The following is a 24,089-nucleotide window of genomic DNA, read 5'->3' on the forward strand; positions in this document are numbered from 1 at the left end:
GTGGAGTACCCCGAGTTGACCCCGAGTACCTATTCAGAAATACTTAATACTTAGGGGTGTCAAGGGTGTATTGAACTAAAATGATTTGATAAATAGCCAATTAATCATCATTTTATTATTACTGCATTAAATAGTACTTATAATTATCTCACCATTTATGTAAACATGATGTCTACGTTTTTTCGGCGGTCTATTTTGACTCATAAAGCCTGTAAGTATTTCAACTTTGTAATTTAATTTACTTTCTTTACAATACCTTGTCTAATGTAGATTGGTATTACAGATATTCTTTATGGCAGACAATTCGTAAATAAGCCAAGCTTCTTGCAGGATCAAATCCCTGAAGCAGACTATTTTGAAAATTTGAAACAAGCTATACAGAACCACAATCAAAACTGGTCAGAAATAAAACAGTCTTTATTGAAGTCACCAGGAAATTTCAATCATAAAAATGTGGATGCTATCATGTTAAAATTAATGGTGAACAATAAAATACTTGATACAGCCCAGTCTTTTGCTAATTATTTACAAAATGGAAATGCACTTACTCTAGGTTCAACTAATGGCTTATTAGGTCTGTATTATGAAATTGGAAAAGCAAGAAAGCTGTCTGATAGAGAGAGAGGATTTATATTGGATACTTATGAGACACTGTATGATAAGTACAAGATTTTGGATTACACCACAAGTGAGAAACTGTTACATGCTCTGTGTGTTATTGATGAAACAAAAAAAGCCATAAGAGTGTTGGACGAAATTCATCACAGTGGGGTCCCCAGTCATTCTGCATATAGTACCCTGGTGGCTACGCTTTTTAGAATTAACAAGAAAGCTGAAGCATTGGCCGTAATACAAAGAGGTTTAAATGATAAAAGGCCACTACTTTATGCTGCATATGAGCAATGGATTAATTACATAATGAGAAAGTATAAAACAAACAGTGCCATTGTTAAGTATTTGGATGAGATTTGTGTACATATTGCTAGAAATTGTTTAACATTGGATGCTGCTACATCTAAGAAATTAGCAGAATCATATACTTCATTGGGCTGGAATGCCCAGTTTTCAACTATAAGTCGACACAGGTTAGAGCTACTTACACAAATTTGCTTGATGACTTGTCTACACTATCGGCGATGATAGACAATGACTGGCGGGCACGATAGTGTAGAGGGCATAGTCGGCAGTCCCCGCCAGTCATCGTCAATGATCGCCTGAGACCTGTCAGTTGTCAGATTTTTGGGCATGCGTCAAAGGAAATTGCTGGGTGGTTGCGTTGTACAGGCGATCATGTGGATCCTTGCACGATGATCTTGCAGATGATTGACGATACTAACAACAATCATTGCCGATAGTTACAGTAATAACATACTAATCTATGGAGAAGGCATAACATGTATTGATATCCAACCAGAACTTATATTATTTGTTACTAGCTGTGCCCGCGGCTTCGCCTGCGTGGAATTCGGTCTGTGTCAGTAAGCGGCTAATTCACCCCTAATTTATCTCCCTGTCCCCTGGAGACGGAACTTAAAGTAAAGTTGACAGATGGATACGCTAGAGGACTGTAGTCCAGATAAAATATTTTACAATTAGGTACCTACCACCAAAGACAGATATAACTCCGTAATAGATAGATACAGTCTAAGGAAAAAAAGTGCCTCGAAAATCACGAAAATTTGATTCTCGATCAGATGTCGCTACTACCTTTTGCCTACTCTCGTATAGAGGGCGTTAACGGTTTCGTTAGTTATTATTTATCAATTTTAACGCATATCAGTGAAAGAACATGGGTCAAAATAATAAAAATAATTAATGCAAATAAAAAAAATCATTTATCCATATTTAAATACATTTTATCGTATTTTTATAAATCTTCATGTTTAGTTTTAAAGTGTGTCGATAGATGGCAGTGAATTTACTGCGGTTACAAAATTGACTATGACAGTACCGCTCTATAATATTATATCCTCTTTGCTACCACTAAATAAAATTACACTCCAAAATGTTTTTTTTTTTTGCCCTTATTCAAATATTTGACGTGATTTAAACGGCATAGAGTAGTAGGTGTATATCGAACGATACAGTACCATTTTTGTATTTTTACGTCCTTGACTTTACCTATCCAAATCGGGTACACTACATATTTCCGAAAGATTTTATTCCGAATTTTAGAATGTCGAATTTTATCATTCCGATTTTTAAATGCTCGTCCCATCAAAATTCCGACTGTCATAATTACGAATGATGAAAATCACGAAGATTTATATTTCCGAAAACCCAAAAAGCCGAATTTTGTAAATCCGAACTACATAATTCCGACTAAGTATAACAATTCCGATGGTGGCAAACACCGAATTTAACATTTACGATTTTCAAAATCACGAATTCGGAATTACCCTTATTCCGAATTAACGTGATTCCTATTTTAAATATCCCAATTTTTAAATTTCCACTTTTTTGGCAACAGTTCGTTTTCTTGGGGGTCGCAGTTCTAACCTAACCAAACCCACATCTGGCAACAGTTCGTTTTCTTGGGGGTCGCAGTTCTAACCTAACCTAACCCACTTCTAGCAACAGTTCGGGTTCGCAGTTCTGTCTAATTTATTTATGCCGAATTTTTATGCCAAAAATATTTTATGCCGAATTTAACATGACGCGGCACGACAGGTACCCGTAATAATTACTAAAACGTGAGTCTTCATTTGAATATCACAGACTTCATTTTTCCGATTTTGTAAAAAACCGAATTTCTGAATACCGAATTATTTTATTTCCGATCGGACAATGATTTTTCGGAATTTAGGAATTCGGAAAAAAAATATTTTCGGAAAAGTGTAAAATCGGAACTCTTTCTGTCAAGTGACAATCGGATTTAAAGTTTTCGGAAATAGCACATTCGTGATTTTATTCCATAGTGTTTTTAAAAATCGTAATTTTGATATTTCGAACTTATAAATAATCGGGATTATGAAAGTCGTGGTTATAAAAATCGGAAAAACGTATTTCGGAATATTTGGGTGTTCCCATCAAAATCATGTCATCCAAATCGGTCCTCCAGTCAAATCAGTCTAAGCATGACGCCGGCGGCGGGCAGCGTCTGCCCCTTTTTTTGTTTTCGGAATGGGAAATGAAACTGCGTAGCGTCTGCCCCTACGACTTGTTGATGGTCATAGCGAAGCAGACGCTCACCCACCTGTAGGCGCTTGAAGCGGAACGGGAAGTTGCTCGGAATGAGGGGGATACGCAGGATGAACACGGCTTCTCCGGCGCCACACTCCGTCAGGATCTGCGCCTACATATGTATTGCGTACGATGTATTTGGGATCACAATCGAGACTCGCGCTGGCTTGCCGTTTCAGCCGAAAGCGAAGCGACCTGCCTGGCTAGAGCGCCACTGAGTCTCTCACCGTGGTTTTTCTCAGACGCCTGAGACCGTGCCCCTTGTGGCCGCAATGCATTGCGAGACTTTCGCGAAAGATTCGCTTTTTTTCGGGAAGGCATGGTAACGCGTATAAGTCCCAAATCGTTTGACATTTACTGAAAAATGTTTTTTTTTAAAGTACCCACCTTCGTGACCATTATTAAGAGGAAAGGGCACGGCCGCTTCTCCATGCAAACGCAGTCTCCATTTTTTGGATAAAAACTACCCTATGTTCTTCCACGGGACTCAAACTATCTCTATACCAAATTTTATCTAAATCGGTTTAGCGGTATAAGCGTAAAAAGAAATTAAAAAAAGTGTTTTTCATATTTTTTGTGTTTTCACTCGGGAATGGTGTCATTTTGATATCATAAATGAATTCGGCATACCCGATTTATACAAAAACGATACCTAACTTGGCCTAGTAGCTAAAATGATATAGTTATCAAGATAAAGTTTTTAACCCCTTTTTCACCACCATGGGGGAAGAATTTTTAAAAACGCTGAATAAAATTTTCGTGCTTTTTAATATAATTAACGTTTTGAGAAGTTTTAAGTTCCTGGCTTAAAATAAAATTTGCACCCCAAGACAAACTTTAATCCCCTTTTCAACCCCCTGAGGGGTTAAATTTCCAAAAACGTCAAAATTAGTTTTTTTGTAATCGTCTATCATACCTTTCTAAGAAGTTTCAAAGCATTTGTAATGGATTCAAACTTACAACCCCCTTTTAACCCTGTTAGGGGACGAATTCTTAAAAACACTAAAATCACTTTTCTTGTATTATAATAATATGCCCATTATATAAAGTTTCAAGTAACGCACCCAAAAAAAAATTGAACTCCATACAAATTTTCAACCTCTATTTCACCTGTTTAGGGGATGAATTTTCAAAAACGCTGAATTTGGTTTTCTTGTATTTCAATAATATATCTTCTTACGAAGTTTCAAATTGCTAGCTTAAAATAAATCTTGAACTCCATACAAACTTTCATCCCCTTTTTAACCCCCTTAGGGGTAAAATTTCTCAAATTTTTATAGCCTATAACCTGGCCGTGGATTTTTTCGACAGATTAGTAAAGTTTGCATCAAAATCCGTTCAGCCGTTTTCATTTGTAGCGCGGTCAAATAAACAGACAAACAGATAAACAGACAAACAGATAAACAGACAAAAATTCTAAAAACTGTTGGAATGTGTTCTGTTATCGATTCTAAGTATCCCCAGCCAATTTTTTTTCGAATATCTTCCATGTACAGACTTTCGACCCTCTTCCGCTTTATTATATGTATAGATAATTTTCATGAATGTTTCTTTTTTACAGTGGCCTCTGTGAGTGCTGCAATGAGACATTAAAATGTTTAAAACTAACATCAGATGAGTTTCAAGAACTCCAAAAGAATGTTAAAGGCAAGCTGATAGTTGGATCCGACTTGTTCCTAAAGACATCCCCAGAAGAACTACAAAGATTTTTAAGCTTTGTTGAAAAGACTGCCCCTTATGATATAGTCCTGGATGGTTTAAATATAGCATTAGCTGTTGGATCACCAGATAACAGACAAAGAGCTACATTTTTGAAGGCAGTTGTTGATCATTTTAAAAGGCAAGATAAGAAAATACTTTTATTAGGAAGAAAGCATATGCTGAAATGGCCTAAGCAACCTCTAGAGTACTTGAAAAAAAATACTGGTCACTTCTTTACTGATAATTTGTAAGTATATAATTTTTGAAAAAAGTTATAGACAGTAATTAAACAGCAATATCCCTTTGATGAATATGCCCTGCCTCGGACGCCAGGCATTCGCGATTATTTAAGCGAAATTGAGTCCTGTGTAAGTCCCTATTGCATTGGCGAAGCTATAGCCAAGCCAAGACTTTCCGATGACGTCCACAGCCGTCTTTGGCGGTCAAAAGGAAATATGATATGCTAACATATAAGATTTGTATCCATAATACAAGATTTGCTTAGTTTGGGGCTAACAGGTTGATCTGTGTAAGATTGTCCCCAAATATAAAACAAATACATCTAAATGTGACGTTTTCAACTAAAAGGTACCACATTGTCGCTCGTTGATAAGGTTAGTATTATATGATCTGTGATAAGGTTGATTTCAAATTGAAGCTATATGGAAATAGCGCCTTATTGACAACCGACAACCAGTGGCGTAACTAGGGGGGGGGGGGGGCGGTGCAGAGGGGGCAAGTGCCCCGGGCGCCATCCAAGGGGGGGCGCCAAAATGGGTAAAAGGCAGCAGCAGGGAAACTTGTCAGTCGTCAGGGGGCGCAAATTTGGTGACTGCCCCGGGCGCCATATCCTCTAGCTACGCCGCCTGCCCTCCTCCTCCCGCTCCCGCCTCCCCTGCCGACGATAAGTACCCTTTCGGTTGAGAACGGCACTAATTATTTTCGTCTTAACATTTGCAAACAAAGGTAAAGTATATTCAGGTAGTTTACAATAATTTCCGAATGTGAGGTCATTCCGAAAATGGTTTTGGATACGATGGCATTATGGGTTTTACACAAATACAGATATTTCTCATTTTCAAAATTACTCCACCTTTGAAGTTACCCCAATGCACTACACAGATTTGTTTTCCAGATCACAAGATGACCCATACTTCATCACCGCTGCTATCCTAAGTGGGCCACACACAGATATAGTCTCAAAAGACCTGCTCCGAGGACATATGTTTAACTTGAAACATGAAAACCTCAGACACATATTCAGAAGGTGGCAGTGGCAACATCAGTGGATGGTGTTTGCGAATCGGGGAAGACCTCAAATAATGGTACTTTTCATTACAGATAAATATAAGCCCTCTTACTCCTATGAAGTAAATTAATTTTATAAGCCTAGTACAGATGTATTTTCACGGAAACGTACGAACGTGTCTTGCTATTTCAGTCAGTCTCGGTACAAAAGTTCCTGAGGTTGACTGAAGTAGCATGACAAATACGAACGTTTCCGAGAAAATAGCATGGAAAACAATTATGCACTCCATCATTTTCCTCGCGTTGTCCCGGCATTTTGCCTCGGCTCATGGGAGCCTGGGGTCCGCTTGGCAACCAATCCCAAGAATTGACGTGGGCACTAGTTTTAACGAAAACAATTATGCACTACATCTGTATAATCGTACAACATGGAGTGGTTTTGGCAACTGAACTAGATGTTATTCTGTCTCGCTACAAAAATAATTTAATAGTACATTACGATACAAGTGTGCTAAGTTGGTCATTACGCACGAGGCGATATTGTGCGCGCGAGCTGTAAGCGAGCGCGCAATAAGAAAGCCGATGTGTGTAATGACCAATGCACACGCGTTTGATACGACGTTTTTTTAACACACTTGCGAGAAAAAAAAGAAACTCATATTAATCAAATTTTAATAGTTAAAACAGTTAGTATTATGTGTTGCATTTGTCCACCTGCAAACGCAAATCGGAGCGCGTGACGTCACGGTGTGAGAAACACGCACTGACAAATTGTCAAACCTGGTGGTGAGGACCACCAGGTCAGTGCCAGAGAGCAGTTTGTTTATCTCATCGTTACGTCATCAAGATCAAATGCCAGCTTGGATGAATGCCAGTTTTTGCGCGAAATTTAAACACTAAACTAATTAAAGCCTATTTTTCATAAAAAATTAATGAATAAAAATGTATTTTTTTTGCAATAGGTAATTACGTGACTATCTATAAAATGACATATATAAAATGACAACATCCCTATTATGTCACTATAGTGTCACTACACGGTTTTCTATTTTATTTCATTAGTATTGTTAGCAGTATAATTATCTACCTACCATTTTTATTTTCAATTGTATTGAAACTCGTATATTTATGACATCAATGCACCCGTACTATGTATTGTCTTTCATGAAATAAATATCTTATCACTTTTCAGGTGCCGGTAAAATTCACGCCCTTCGCACAGAAGGCAGATGCTGGTTGGCACTTACCTTATGATAAAGAAGACCCTAGAAGCACTGGACAAGTCAATTTGGGACTACCTAACTTAACTAGTTGGCTGTGTCTAAAATCAAATGTTGTTGCTAAATGAAATATACAATATTACATTTATACACCTTTAAGAATATTATTTTTTACTTGTACTTATCCAATTATAACTTTAAAGAATGATTAAGTCAGTTTGCTAAAAACGGGACCCTGTCTGTCTGCTTGTCCGGTTTCTTTACATATCGTACCTACTTACGATAAAGAAACCTTTTTCCGTGTAGTGAATATTTTGTAACTCCCTATATTTTTTTCTTAGAAAATGATCCCGCCATACCTTTTTGCTTTAGTTACCAAATGGCACTGTAGATGGTGCTGTACAGGGCAGTAGAAATACAGAACAGAGTATTATATTCTTTGATACAGAATCACTATCAAGATTTTTTGTTGGGCTAATGTGGGCATATTATTGTCTCTAATTTATCATCAGATTAGGTTATGTTTTACTATTTCGTTTTGCAAACTTCCAATAAGATGCTGTTTGAATTACTTAGCTAGTTACTTACTACTAAACAAATACTTTACTTTGAAATACTATACTCAAATCGTATGCAACCCTGCTGCGAGATACCATAAAGGACTTAAGCGAGGTTTAGACTAGCAAGAACTTGCATGCAATTTTCATTACATTGCGGTATCTGATAAACATTTTGAATGCAGTTTACCTCAGTAGTCAGCAATGTAACGTAAATTGCATGCAAGTTCTTGCTAGTCTAAACCTCGCTTTATATCCTTTATTGCACACCTTTTTGGCAATGTATACTAAAATTAAATCGCTTTGACAGAATTGTTGTTTGACAAAGTAAAACCGCAGCCATCAGGAATATCAAACAAACATTCGGAATTTGTCAAAATTTTTGTTAATTTCTTAGTTTTGGATATCTAAATTTAATTTTTTTAATTTTTCTACATTTCTGTAAATGGTTAAAATGGCTCCTAAACATGAGAAGAAACCGAAAAAAGAAACATCAGTGTGTCAGACCTCCAAATGCGATATGACCCAGGACGCAGGTAGATACGTGTCACAATATCACAATGTCTCAAAAGTTAGGAAGATAATTAACAACCGCGGGAAGCGAAGCTCTTAATATATAGTCAGCAGCAGAAGTTGATAAGCGGGCAATGTTCTAGCAATGTTCAAAATTACCTTGACACGCTCTTATTCTCTTAACAATAAAAGTCGCGTCAAGAATAGTCAAGATCATTTTGAACAGCTCGCCCGCTTAGCAACTTCTGCTGCTGACTGTACCTGCGTTTTAGGGATCCGTAGTCAACAAGGAATCATGTTCCGCGGATTTCATCTCTTCCGTCTGCACGTCAGTCTCTGCGTCAGTCCGTCCACGGCATCTGACCGATTAGTTTCAGAAACTACAACCCGGTCACAATATCTGTGCACCTGACCTCGTGACGTCATATCGGCGGTCTGGGTACGGTGTGAAAAAAAGTTTTTTCGAGAAATGTGGAGGTGTAGCGGCAACGAAGATGCTAACCGTACTGTCGCACCGGGGAGTGCGCGGAGAGGTGACAGGGGAAGCGGGAGAGGCGCCACATTCCAGCGAGGTGCACAGATATTGTGACCGGGTTGTACATAATGTGATTTGCGATAAATAAAAATAATCATTATTTACGCCGACAAACTTTTCTCTATAAACTCAGTGTTTGGTGGGGTTATAAATGAGCTTTAAGAGATCCCGTTCACACGTCAAATCATTATAGAATACCTATCCTCCATGTATAAGGAGAATGGTGGCCTTCGCTACAGAATATAGTAGTAGTAGTGAACTCTTTATTGTACAAATATACATATTAAAAATTACATGGTACAAATAATAAGATGTACAAAGGTGAACTTATCTATTGAGGGATCTCTTCCAGTTAACCTTTATTTAGTAGTAGTAGTAGTAGTAATCACTTTATTGTACACAACACAGGTATAGAATATAGTACTAGGTACAGAAGATTCACTCTCTAACAAAACGCGTCTACTACGCGCAAGGCGCAAGCGCGTGCAGGCAAAACCCCAAAATTGGGGCGGCCGCAGGTACTTGTAGCGACGCGACGAAATCGCGGAGTGAGACACGCCTGCCTTTGCCGACCGCGGTATCCCGGATCTCCTTCTCCACTGTCTGGAGTCTGGAGTATAAGACCACTTTTGCTGGGCTTAGCAGAAGCAGGTATAATGAGCAAGTTTGGAATGATTACTATCACCCTCTTTTAATAAACTCACAGAATGCGCCGCGAGCTGCCCGGGCGGTGTCAGCATAGCCTCAGGGCGAGGAGTCTACCCGGGTGGAGGAAAGCCGACTGATCGGCAACGTCGCAACATGGAGCGGGTTGAAATGCTTGCGCGACCCAACACGAGGCGGCTGCGGAGTCTCTGGGATGAGAAGTGCGCCATACTGCCGCCTGATCGTCGTGACAAGATCAAAAGCGCGCTGGAGGAGGACTATTTTCTTAGTCCCGAGTAAGTTTTACATCCATGCAAGGACAGAGTTCAGAGAACCTTGAAAAATTGCCATTTTGTAAAGCTGCACTTTATAATAACAATTCCGAGATACCTACCTACCATAATATCTGAAATCTGCACTATCAGTAGGTACCTGCGCTAGAAAAATTTCGTCAATGTTTTCCATTTCAAAAATCATCATCTACCTAGTCTAGAGCGTAATTGAGCAACGAGGCAGAAAATGTTTGATTATGCCACATCACAATAATTTATTTATATAATTTAATTATATGACACATCTACATTTCAACAGAACCGAAAAAAAACTCATACGTAAGAACTAAATAAGTACAAGGAACCGTCAGCGTTGTCAGCCACTTCATGACTTTGTTGTTCAGGGCGATCACTCACTCACCTTTGTCATAAACAATAAAAAAAAAGGCCAAGTGCGAGTCGGACTCGCACACGAAGGGTTCCTTACCATTACGCAAAAACGGCAAAAAAAATCACGTTTGTTATATGGGAGCCCCACTTAAATATTTATTTTGTTCTGTTTTTAGTATTTGTTATTATAGCGGCAACAGAAATACATCATCTGTGAAAATTTCAACTGTGTAGCTATCACGGTTCATGAGATACAGCCTGGTGACAGACGGACAGACAGACAGACGGACGGACAGTGGTCTTAGTGATAGGGTCCCGTTTTTACCCTTTGGGTACGGAACCCTAATAAGCTATTTTAATGTTTTTTCCCTTGGCAGGCAAACGGAGCAATACTTTCAAGCCTTGAACCAGCATACGGGCAAGTTCCACGTCCCGGGCGCCGGCACAGTCAGTCGCAAGGAACAAGCGGATATGGCCAAGGAATTGCGGCAGCGGCAGAAGTGGCTTGTCAACTTTAGTGCACAGGTGGACCGTTAAATCATTACCAACTTCTCGCCCCGGATTTCTATACAACTATCGTACTTAATACAAGAAAAACATATCATTAGGTATGATTCATGAGAACTGCTAGGCATTGACTGGCAGTTCTCATGAATCATGCAGCACTTGCAGCAGCATGACTATTGAGTCATGCTTCATTACGGATGCGGTATGATTTGGCCGTCAATCCGACAGTAATAAAGCTTTGCGTGTTCTCAGGTGGCGTATCGTATTTGCGACTACATCGCGAAGGGCCAGAAAGAGATGCTCGTGTCCAACAGGCTACGGAGCATCGCTGATGTGGTGTTAGAGAGAGTGGCGGATATACTGGGTTAGTTACGTTATTTTAGAGATGAACAATCGGATAAAATCCATGTCACCTCTTTGACAGAACAGACTTTAATTTTATTTTTTGAATACCATTTGGGATGTTGTTTCTTTTTAGAGTGTGCGCGAAAGACAAGTGTCGTGGTTTGTATTGGTTCCCAATACATTCCACGACTCTTCTCTTTTCTCACAGATATAGATAAAGCATTGTAAAAATGTATACTTTTTAGGTGAGCCCAAACCCACCCGAACACACCCTGGCCGCCTGGCGCGCTTTATGGTAGCCATCTCCGACCGCATCGCCGTCTGGATCGAAAACGCCGTCTATCGCGCCGACGCGATTGAGCCGCCCGAGGAACCCCAGCACGAGCATATGCGACTGGACCAAGAGCGCCCGCTTATATGTTAAATCGGTAAGAACTAGAGGCACGCTAAATCCGACGGCGTCGTCTAGATAGACAACGTAGTATACTGTGCCGACGCGATAGAGCCGCCCTAGGCACTCTAGGAACCCCCGGCACCAGCATATACGGCAGTAAGAGCGTGCGACTTTCAATCCGGAGGTCACGAGTTCAAACCCCGGTTCGTACCAATGAGTTTCTCGGAATTTATGTACGAAATATCATTTGATATTTACCATCAGTCGCTTTTCGGTGAAGGAAAACATGAGGAAACCAGACTAATCCTATCCTCTCTGGGTTTGGAAGGTCAAATGGCAGTCGCTTTCGAAAAAACTAGTGCCTACGTAAATTCTTGGGATTAGTTGTCAAGCGGACCCCATAGGTTCCCATGAGCCGTGGCAAAATGCCGGGATAACGCGAGGAAGATGATGAGTGACAGTGTGTTGCGTTTGCGCTACGGAGCGTAAGCGATTGGCATGTTGGCTACAATGGCTACGCACTACGCAGCCAGGAGTCGTAGCACGGTACGCTTATCACCATGCCTGTCACGTTCTAAAAAGTATGTGAGTGCGAAAGTGACGGACTTAGTGATAGGGGAAACCATGCTGCGCGGGCAGGAACGTCCGATTGATTCAGTGAGTCTAGGAGGATATAACCAAACGGAGCCGCCACGTCTGTAATTTGCTGTACAAAAAAGCCTGCCAATTTTTGCGGGGAGGGGAACGTCAAATGTATACGTAACATCAAAACAGCCATGTCAGATAAACGTCAGATAAACATTGTGTATGACCATTGGCCGACTTTTTACGTTGCTGGATTCGTCAATCTATGCGTCCAAAGTTAAAACGGCCGTTTTTGTTTCGAGTTCATAGATCGACGAATCCAGCAACAATAAAACTAGTTTGATGTATTCAAAAGGTACCTACTTAAATAAATACAAAATACAGTACATAGCGGCCCTCTTTTTTAAATATCTATCGTTAATTTTAAATAATCACAATTCCTTACCAGTGGCGCTAGTGAGCACGTTGATGGGCTCTTAAATTAAAACTGTTGTTGTCGTGGGCTTCACCATGCAAACATGCAATAAGTACCAATAAATATCACGAGTCTTTTTTATCGCAGCAAATCAGAAAGTGACAACAATTAAATTGTTCTAATGGGACAGCAATGACCGTTTCTGCACCGGGGCGTCAGAAATTAGTGGAGCGACGCGACTTCTTTTTTATTTACTAAACATGTTAAAAATATTACCTGCTTTTCTAGAAGCACCGATAGCCAAAAGACAAGGCATATCTTCTAGTCTTCGACCCATGCCACCGTGACCGGATAGCCGAGCGGTTCAGGCACCTGTCCGGTAAACGGGGGACGCTGGTTCGATTCCAGCTCTGGACACTGGAGGCTTTGGTCATTTTTTCCTTCGTATATGACCTCTATTTCAGTTGATAGTTTAAATAGTAGTGTGTCCACTTGAAAACACAAATTAAAATATTTTCATAGAAAATAATTTAATTTTCATAGAAATATTTTCATAGAAAATAATTTAATTTGTTCTTAGAGTACCCCATACGGTTTCGGGTAAAAAGGAACGGCAAGGTTTTTGTTTTAGCTCAAATTTAGTAGGATAACATTAACTTAATTTTTTTATTATGAAATTATTATTTTGTTAAAATTAGATAGACAGATAACCAAACTAACGGTAAGCATACAAATTAATTCGGCTTATGACATTTTTTTCATCTTTTTAGAGCGTTTGAAGCGTTCCCAATTCCCCCAATCTCCCCTATATAAGTGTAAACTCTCACTTTTATTATTTTATTACGATGAAAGCAATAAAATTGCAAATAAGGTGACGTAATAATGATGTACAGTCTCGGTCATAAACATGTAAACATTTTTTTCCCTACTCCGTTGAAATAAAGTTGAAACGTTTATACATATTTATGATGACACTAGTTCATTTCTTTAGTCATTATGCGGAACTGCGCTACGTACCACGTTACATTTTAGACGTTTGTATCTATTCGCAGTTTTCTAATCTCTCAAGCATGGATGAAACTACAAAAAATCAAGGCTAATTTAGTATGTATAAACTGTATGGCAATGGTCTCTTTATGTAGCTGTATAAACTTGGCAATGGTTTCTTTATGCGTAATGTTTCACTTTAATTGTGGTTGACGACTAAAACTAATTTAGTATTCTTTTTAAACAGAGCTAGTAGCTCTGTTAGTAAAAATATTAGTACCTACTTATACCTAATATTGGCATTTTGAATACATTGAATTAAATTATGTCCTTACAAAAAGTTTTTTAAGAGGAAAAAGGTGCGATGGTGAAGATTCATTAACATTTACTAACCGTGTAGGGGTAGGGTTGGTCCTGCCCTGCTCATATCTCATGAATCAATCTGTATATATCTGGTATCACCTAAAAATGATACCCCGTAGTTTGCGTTTGGACGGGGTAAATGGTTTTAGTACTAGGTAGTTTGTAAAACAGTATACTTTACAGCATTAATTCGTGTGAAATTTCAGGATGAAATATCGTGTCCAGAAAATCCCGAAATCGCAAGTTGCGCCAGTCCGTGAAGAATCGGCCGTATACCTACAAGTTATTTTTTTTTCAGGGCCCATATTCGATTGTAAATTTTTGTCATTGTATAAGTAATTGTCATCCGTTTTATTTAAATACATAAATCCAACAGAGACAGATACATTTGTATTTAATTTATTAACAGTTGTATGCTCAGGTTTACTGTCATCGTAAGGTCATCCTGTTTATAATAAATTTATACGACAAAGATATTTTTACTGTAGAGCACTCTATATAATATCAATCTTATGTACCTACTTGACGCTGCATTGCATATTAAAAATAGACATCTTATTGATTATAAATCGGCCAAGAGTGAATCGGACTCTGCTTCACAGTTTCGTTTAATTTCTCAATCGATGATGACGATGATGAATTTTGCAATATATGTATATAACTGTGAATAATAATAATAGTTTGGTTTGTTCCCTAATATGCTGTATTTTACTAATGTATTGTTTTTGACAAACCCAAATAATGATTATCCGTATCATTATCATTAAATTATAACTTTATTATTTTTATACACATGCATAATGCCGATATTTATCTAAACTTAACAATCATCATCTTCCTCGCGTTGTCCCGGCATTTATCTGAACTTAACAATAACGTCTGAAAAATCAGGCCTTTGATACAAAAAATGTATATATTTAAAAAACAGGACCCTAAAAACATGATCCAATTCAAATACTTAACGCTAATACAGTACAGAGCTGAATGACTAACTAAATAATGAGCAACGCCCTGTTATGCTAGAATCTAGATTTACATTGACCTTAGAGCGTTTCCACATTGTACGATCCGATATCGGATGTAGGATCCTACATCCGCGTAGTCAGGCCGCGGGGGCGCGCCCAGGGCCCGTCTTTAGCGGTCACGCACACTACAAGAAACATTATGCCTACACATACGCACACAAACAAATATTATCGGTCCGACAGCTGATGGGGGGCTCCGACATGGCTGAATTTATCGGAAACGCCTTTCCGATATCGGATGTCGAAAGGCGCCTATGACCAAAACAGCTGCAGGAGAGTGCCATTGGCATTAAGTCCGCCTTTTTGCGTTATTTATCGTTTTTTAGTAATAATGATTTATTAAACATATTAATAACGGGTCACTCACGTATTTTAAGTCGAAAAACGCTCGACATGTTTCACTCCGTACCCGTTATTAATATGTTTAATATGTCTGTGTCTCACGGAAGTTTTGTTATAATGATTTATTAAATGCATAAATAAATACAGAGAAACACATATATTACATTTTACTTCCTTCCGACATCCGATATCGGATCCGACAATGTGAAAACGCTCTTATGTCTACGTCTGGACTTGTTTGTCTATTATCGGTAAATTCATGAAAAATTGAGCTTTAATTTTAAAGGGTCGATAACTCTTAAAGGGTGTCGTGAGACTCTTGAGTACAGTTGTGTAAGTTGCTGAAAGTTTCCAAAAATTTGGAAAGCTCTTGTAAGTTTTAGGAAACTTACAGGTAATGGAAACTTTCATTTCGAAAATGGACAATTTTGATAGTCATATGAGAAGTTTCCGAAATGTCATGTGGGAATTTCGCAATTTTGGAAACTTTATGACGGCACATCAAGTAAATAGTCCTGAGTCGTGGTCCCCGAAGACTTACGAGTAGTGTCTTTTTTTTAAACTATTCTTAATTGATTATTGAATAAAAATAAAACTCATTCAAGGCCTGTCGCTGTTACATCAATAAAAAATAAAAGTTAAAAGCTTATAAATACTTACGTAAAATGTTTATGTGGGTCAGATTAGATCTGCACAGGTATATTAATTGGTTTTATTAGCCATTAGTCCACTTATAAATTAGTAGATTTGGAGCAATAATTTCAAGTGACTAGGATATTATTATATTTCGTAACAACTGCAAGTGTGTCAAACAACTATTTGTCAAATTGGCCAAGAGCTTTACGGCTACCATCAGATCGGCACTGACATAAACGCTAGCGTAAACGTAACTTACTTTCTATGCATCTTGCTCGTACTGACATATTAGTGCGAGCGAGATGTATAGAAAGTAAATTACGTAGACTTTAAAGTATATATCAGTTTTGACACTGTCAGTGACTCATGGTACGGGTACAGGTCAGGATTCGTACTTCCGTAGCCAGTATTACATAATTTACATATAAGCACACAACCTCTCAGGCTAGACTCTAAACTCTAAGCATATTACCATTAGGTATGTATTGGAACAGTTTATGAACTCGAAAAAATACATGGAACTACAAAAGCGTTTGCGACCTTTGTAGTATGGGAGCCGGCGATGCTAAATATGTAGTTACTCGCGAGCACCTATTGGAATCGAAAGATTAGATGATACTTAGAAAGAAAAAAATAATGTTTTCTTTTTTAGCGAGCCGGAAAACATCTATACATTCTTTTAAATTGCAGGTTAGATGGAAGGTTAAAAAAAAACCGTTAAGTAGATTGTGCATTTGGTCATTTTGATCCCAGTTAATGCTATAATTTAATCTGACGATCACACAAGTTCGACGCCCGATTTTCACATTGTAAATGCGTAAAAATCATTGTCAGATTTAGTAATAGCACAAATTATAGCATTAATCTGGACTAAAGTGATTAGGATAGAATCCACGGGGTAGTAAGATATCACACATATCTTAATCTGACGTGCTCCAGTAACTACAAAAATCACCTTTTGGGCTCCCTGAATGAAATATTACATTACAGTTCCAACACAAAACAAATTTGTATACTTAATGCTGGTAAGACATAGTGATTCTAAGTACTTATTGTAACACCTATGTACCTATGTTTGACAAATAAAAACATTGATTGATTGATTGACAGTTGCCTGTTAAAAAATTATGCATTCATTTTATATCCCAATACGTGTTTTATTTTTTTAATATGAAATTGTGACTGATTGTGCATGACTACTTTTAAGTACAACGGATGGAATCGTTAGATGGAAATAAGTATTTAAAAAAACAAGTATAAGTGCGAAATCTACAATATAAGTAAATTGAAGGAGAAGTTAATGATTGATTATTTTTGTTTTATTGTTATTTCCTCGTTAAGTGCAATAAAATACGGCGTTTAATAAAAAAGCTACATGCCCACTTGTCTTTCCACGCGTAAGGTAGTTCCTAAATAAAAGTTCTGTCATTATAATGACAGAACTTTTATTTAGGAACTATATATTCAAAATGAAAAGTCATTAAATCTAGGTAAATGAAAGGCGACATTTCAGTCTCGAACTGCTTGATAAAAAATCCCGAATGAAATTGGTCAAATAGTTGCCAATGCCATTTATCCCTTTGGTTAACAATCGATAACTTTTATAGACTTTATTATTATATAAATTAGATGATTATTATGCTAAAATAAAATTGTTGGAATTTTGAATTAGTGACTACTGACGCTCAGCTCATTTTTTTTTATTATAAACTGATCGGCGATTGGCCCTAGTCACACCTGATGGAAAGTGAAGACAGGGCCTAAGATGGAGCTCACCGGTTCAGTAACAGCCTATTCACTCTTGTTTTAAAGAGACCGAGGTCATATTGATCAGGGAATACAGATGGCGGGAGCGCATTCCATTCCTTAGCCGTCCGTACTAAAAAGGAGGAGGTAAAACGTTTCGTCCGAACGAATGGAATGTGGACCACGAACGAGTGCATTCGCTCCCCGCGCCTGGATGTCCGATGATGGAAAGGGAAAGGTGGGATCAGGTCGTGTAGTTCCTGTGCGCACTCCCCGAAATGTATCCGATAGAACACCGATAGGCAAGCGAGTCGACGGCGATGCTCAAGGCTCTGTATCCTTGACTTGACAGATGGGTCATCGCCAAAGAGTCTATGATGGGCCCGGCGCTCTATTGAGTCCAGTCATGTTATGAAAATCTCGATTTGTCGGTCCCTAATATAAGAGCTCATTGCATTCAGAGCCTTGGTGTTTAATAACAAACAGGTAGGTGCGTAGAAGTAGGTAGTTGCTCAGATTTCAAACATCATAAGACAAAGAATTGCATCACATTCATAACAACCAAGTCAAGAATGTCACTATTTGCAATTATCAATTTGAATTGAATACATGAGAGCTTGAACAATTGAATTAATTAGGAACAGAGTTAACTGGATTTTATAAGTAGTTAAGTCAATACCTACCTACTCTTGACACCTTTTATAAAGTACCATAGGATCATTATTTATCATTAGCAATAATAAAAACCTTTTTTTTTATACCACGTCGGTGGCAATCGAACATACGGCCCGCCTGATGGTAAGCAGTTACCGTAGCCTATGGACGCCTGCAACACCGGAGATATTACACGCGCGTTGCCGACCCTTTAAAAACCTGTACACTCCTTTTTTGAAGAACCCCATAATGTAGCCCCTTGGGAAAACCTCGGCAGGAAGCTCATTCCACAGCCGAAGCGTACGCGGGAGGAAATTCCTCTTAAACCGCACAGCACGCGATATAAGACAATGAGAAGAAATTTCAACTGATGAGTTGCTGAGGACTTAATATCTTTTTCTTCTCAACAAAAGGCGCCAATAATTTACCGGAGCTCCATATCGAGCGGGCGTCAGTTTTTATCTCGGGTATTCATGCAACCTTTGGAGGTTCTACCTAGTTCTAGGCCTTGTTAAGTTCTGTGCCAGGACTCGGTGACCTTCTGAGGGCCCTATATATGCGGCTGTCTTCTGTACCTCGATGTAGTTTGCACTTAGAAGGCTTTACAAGCAGTTCTTGTGAAATCTATTCATCGTCATAATGAAATACGCCGTAAGTTTTCTAATATTTTTTATTGTTTTTGATTTTAATGACCTATTATTTTAATTAATATTAATTTACAGTGTGTAAATTCAATACGGGCAAATATTTAAACGGTAGTTAGCGTAGGACCTAAGAAGTACTATATTGAGATAAATTTTGCTTAGCAATACAATGAAAATATTAACCATACAAAAAAGTTCAGCCCGTAATGTAAAGCAACACCAAAGTAACTTCAACTTACGGGGTTATAATTAAGTGTAACTTAAAAAACTTCTTAATTAATGATTACACGTATATCTGGTTTAATTTATCGCCCGTATTGGATTGACAAACTGTATATATTTCTTGCGCGCCCATACTTACTTTCATCGAAAAAAGTGTGTTTTAAAAATCAAGGCTACCTAGATTTACTGGTTATTTTATTGAATATAAAACATGTTTTTTTCATGTAATTGCAAATTAATTGAAATATGTAATAGTTGCCATTCAGCTAGAAAAGGCGACTTCTAATTACGTCACCGATTTCAAATTTCAACCTGGATAAATTTAGCTTTATTTATCTTTACTGTACAAATAAAATTTATCGGGTACCTGGTTAACTTTAAGATCTACTACTTAACTAAGACGGTTTAAGACGAGACAGAATGTATTAGGTACAACTTACAAGGGCTGACTATGGTTGAAGCTAACTAAGAATTTCAAAATAATTTAACCCCTGGTCCCAATCTAAGCTGTCTTCTACTAAACACATCATAAACCGTTTTAGTCAGGGGTCTTAACCCTTAAATGCATGATTTTTTGTATAACTTTTTAATAAATTGAAATAGATGTGTCATGCTGTATAAAAGTAATAAATGTGATTTTGGATAGCTGCATATTAAGCCACGGACCATCAAATATACGATGCATATATACATCATTATGCATTTAAGGGTTAAAGTAGGAAATGTTCGTTTAAAGGCTTGGCCAAACACACGGCGTGACGCAGCGCCGCGTGGACGCAAGGGGCCGGCGGGAGTAGAGTGGCGGGACGCAGTCTGTTTGACGTCGCTAACCTGTTAGCATGGGCGGCGGTCGCACCGCGCGACGGCGGTGCTGCGTCGGGCCTTGTGTTTGGCCAAGCCTTTAAAGTACCTACTTATCGCCAGTGGGTAAGCGTTACGGCTCGGCCACGACATTGCGTGACTGGCGGCGGCGGCGGCAATCATACTTTGGAGTGAGACACCGCGATCGGACCTTTCTTTCCCGCCGCCGCCGCCGCTGGTCGCGCAGTCGTGACCGAGCTGTTAGACTATTGATAATGAACTAACGTTTTTTGGGACTGACAGGTGTTCTTCATCCTCTGCTGCGTGGCGCTGGCGGCTGCTGCCCCCCAGTTCATCTACCCGGGCCTGGCTCCCTACGCCCCATTGGGACTGGCACCTAGGGTAAGTGTAAACTGTAGGGTAACTGGGTGTAAACCCTTGGCCTGTGATTCATGACACGCTGAACGCAGCATATAGATGTGCACATCGGTCAGTAACTCGGTGGTTGAGTACCTACTTGAACTTGAACTCACCTCGGCCAATCTTATAGCCCTTGCGGCAATCAGCAAGGCACCCAGTATCCTTCAGATTGGATGTAGTGTGAATCTAGCAGATTTGAGCTCCGACGAGTAGCGTGGATGCAACCGAAATAAACGCTAATATAAGATGAGAGCTACTCGGACCTTTTTTCTCTAAGTAGTCGTAAAAGTTTAAGTCAAATAAATCTACATTACATCCATATACTACCTGTTGTAAAAGAGGTGTGGTAACTGTGGTACTACTTTGACTTGGTCAGTTTGACTGTGACTGTAGCACCTTTTTTGTCAGAAATTAAATAATAGCGTATAATGCAAACAATACCATGGTTTAATGGTAATTACGTTTCCAGACCGTGGTGGCGGGTCCGACGGTGGTGAACGGCCTGACCCCATACGGCCTGGGAGCCCGCTTCGTGGCCCCCGGTTACATCGGCACCACCTTCATCTAAGCCGGCATCTCCATCGACACTTAACTTTTCGTGAATCTTATTGCAGAGGCATAAGGCCCTCCCATTGGAGGGCCTTGTTGCCCATTGGCAGTTAAGTGTTGTTGTTACTACTCGCGCCCATTGGTTACACTCTCATTGTAAATATTCGTTTATCATCAATTAAAGTGCTTCCCGTCTATTTGTTGTTTTAATGGTCAACCTTTTTCCGTGTTTTTAATGGTGTTCAACTGTTTCGCCGCTGTGTATAATAGTCAGCATAAATAGTTGTGGATGAATCTACGCTTCAACAATTCATTCTCTCTAATAGCCTTACAAAAAGATATGACTATAATAATTTCTATATCACTACGCCTTATAAAACAGAGTTCAGCAATATCTCTCTATTTGTAAAAGTATTCTACCCGCTAATATCGATTGTGACTGTACGTAAATTTGAGTAAGCAATAAATTAATCATAAAACTGTCGGTAAATTATAAAGAAAACTTTTGAGAAAGTTTATATATTTAAACGTATGTACAAAATTTCACATCGAAGATGTGAGATATCATTGAGACAGGGCTAACATAACATTTTCATAATTTTAATGTGCTTGTTCTGTTATGTAAGTAGTTGTTGATTGTGTTCGAATATTATGACAGTTATAAAACAAATAATGGGCATTCAAAGATATTTTATAATAATGTTAATTAGTATGAAAGTCAAGATCGCATTCGTAAATTCCTTAGCTTTATGGGTGGTGGGTGTTTACCGTTGTTATAGAAGTGTTATGATTCATAACTTATGAACCGACTTTATTATTAGGTACGTACAAATACTTAGCAAAACGTGAATAACATATATATAATAATATATTTTTTGCAGGGGAAATTGTAAAGTGAACTTAGAACACCAATAAGTCAATTTAAAAATGTCATTTATTGGCTAAGGTTATGGACCAAAGCCTTATCTAAAACATTGAAAGTGTAGCTAACGCCATAAAGTGCCATAATATTTATAATCCTTTCTGGCGCTATGGGCACGCCTATCCGCGACGACTATAGGCGTTCTTGGTGACGAAAGGGTTAAAGTGGAAATGCACTATTTAAATGTATCTATGTCCCATATTATCTGTATGTGTACCTGCCTATCCTAACCTACGGCGCCCAAACTTGGTCATTAACGGAAGCCCAGAAGTCCCGACTCAAGATTTGCCAACGAACAATGGAGCGCAAGCGCAGCATACATAGGAATTCGCAGAACCTATCGGGTTAGGAACACCGAACTGCGCTCCAGAACTGGTATAGTAGATGTGGGTGTTAAGGCCGCTAAGCTTAAGTGGGATTGGGTGGGACACGTCTGCCGTATGCACCCAGATCGGTGGGCCAAATTGGCTGCCGAATGGACACCGCAGATTAGCCGGGACGGAGGCAGACCAAAAAAGAGATGGCGGGATGACCTTGATGCTTTTGCAGCGACTGGCGGGAACATGCACCTAACCGTAATGAGTGGGGCTGAGTGTGGCGGAAGAAAGGGGAGGCCCAGCAGTGGGACACAAAATAGGCTATAAAAATCCCATACGTATATACTTATACAATTCGTAGACAATGTGCTTGCAACTTTATTTACCTATATATAGTGAGATTTAAATAACACTTTATTTAAAACTAGGGACCCGCCCCAGCTTCGGACCGGTTACATAAAACCTTAACAAATTATACACCTTCACCTTCCATAAGAATCACTCTATTGATAGGTAAAACCGCATGATAATTCTTTCAGAAGTTTTTGAGTTTATCGCGAACATATAGACATATACAGACTGACAGACGCGGCGGGGGATATTGTTTTATAATAATATATGTAGTGATAGATTCATATCTTATCTAGGAAAGAATTGAGTATATAATTTTTATCAATTGAGAGGGCAAGGTAACTAATGGCCACGAAATAAAAGTGTATGGCATTATTACAGAAACTCATAAAAACGCGGAGTTAAGGTTTTTATAAACAACAGAGCATGGCGACAATCACAATTATAACAAGAACTTTATAATTAATTGTCACCCATGGGTTGTGGTCATGATCAGAACAGAACCTCTAAACGAAGTGCGTAAAAAACCTAATAATACATTGTAATATTTGTAGCTACGAGTATCTAATCGATTTTAGACTCAACTTTGAACAGATTCATTTTATTTTATCACTAGTTTGTGTTATTAACCAACTTCAGAAATGAAGGTTCTTTTTAATTCGTCAGAATCTTATTTTTTATTTAAAATTTTGAATAAATCTTTTTGCTTTATTACAAAATAATGGGTAATATACTGATTATTGAAATATTTCATTTCTATCAAACACTCTTGTGTTTGATGAGGGCTTAATGAGGGCTACCGCGTTTAATTTCGCCGCTAGGGGCGCTAGTGTAGATGGAGGTCCGGCTGGAGGTCTTTCAAAATGTCAAATGCATAGAAGTTTTCGGGGTTTCAAGCATTTTTAAAATATATGCAAAATTAAACTGGTTGAAAAAATGGCACACTTAGTTTAGGGTTGCACCAAACCGTCTGTCACCATTTTAGCGTTCGCTAAATTTTATTGTATGGGAAGTTTCATAGTTCTCTGCTGGCTGACGTTGATCAGTCTGTTAATTATGGTTGGTGCAACTGGCCCTTAGACGTTAAAATACCTTAACGTAATGATTTTATAAAAATAAGCATAGAAGAATTTAGAAATCTGTTTTTCTGGACCTACATCAACAGTGGCGCTAACTGGTGAGCACAAAAACGGTAGCCCTTATTAGTGAGTACTGAGTACTAATGAGGGCTACCGTAACTTTTTGTAATGACTGAGTAGTTATTTAATCATTAGGGCTAAGTGGTCGGTTTTTTATCATCTGTCATCATGCCTGTGTCACGTTATAACAAGTATGTAATTGCGAAAGTAACATAACATGACAAGTGATAAAAATGCGACCATGATACGGTCGCAGGCATTTAAGAGTATCCGTCTCTCAGTTTTTTTGTCAGTACTTTTCGTTTTGTTAGCCACTGTCGTCTCTCTTTTGTTTTACTACTTCTTACAAATTTTGACAACCGTTCGTAATTGGCTGAAATTTAAACGTAGCGTGAATATTCTGGCACAGAAATAGTAATAAAAAAACCGGCCAAGTGCGAGTCGGACTCGCGCACCGAGGG

General features: G+C 38.7%; 3 protein-coding genes across 3 annotated transcripts; all 3 read left to right on the forward strand.

The window, feature by feature from the left end:
• On the forward strand, positions 1-7,506 carry LOC134748043 (mitochondrial ribonuclease P catalytic subunit). Its single transcript, XM_063682771.1, has 5 exons — positions 1-211; positions 284-1,085; positions 4,745-5,131; positions 6,020-6,209; positions 7,325-7,506. Exons 1-5 carry the CDS (start codon positions 166-168, stop codon positions 7,478-7,480), a joined length of 1,581 nt encoding a protein of 526 aa, XP_063538841.1. The 5' UTR covers positions 1-165; the 3' UTR covers positions 7,481-7,506.
• A 793-nt stretch (positions 7,507-8,299) lies between these two features.
• On the forward strand, positions 8,300-11,567 carry LOC134747735 (uncharacterized). The gene is made up of 5 exons (XM_063682358.1): positions 8,300-8,445; positions 9,664-9,898; positions 10,642-10,789; positions 11,024-11,135; positions 11,362-11,567. The coding sequence occupies exons 1-5, from the start codon at positions 8,355-8,357 to the stop codon at positions 11,538-11,540; spliced, it is 765 nt and encodes a 254-aa protein (XP_063538428.1). The 5' UTR covers positions 8,300-8,354; the 3' UTR covers positions 11,541-11,567.
• A 7,202-nt stretch (positions 11,568-18,769) lies between these two features.
• Positions 18,770-21,135, forward strand: LOC134747736 (uncharacterized). Its single transcript, XM_063682359.1, has 3 exons — positions 18,770-18,914; positions 20,234-20,332; positions 20,820-21,135. The coding sequence occupies exons 1-3, from the start codon at positions 18,903-18,905 to the stop codon at positions 20,916-20,918; spliced, it is 210 nt and encodes a 69-aa protein (XP_063538429.1). The 5' UTR covers positions 18,770-18,902; the 3' UTR covers positions 20,919-21,135.
• The last annotated feature ends 2,954 nt before the right edge of the window (positions 21,136-24,089 follow it).

This window comes from Cydia strobilella, chromosome 15, assembly GCF_947568885.1.
Source record: "Cydia strobilella chromosome 15, ilCydStro3.1, whole genome shotgun sequence".
NCBI classification, from domain to species: Eukaryota; Metazoa; Arthropoda; class Insecta; order Lepidoptera; family Tortricidae; genus Cydia; species Cydia strobilella.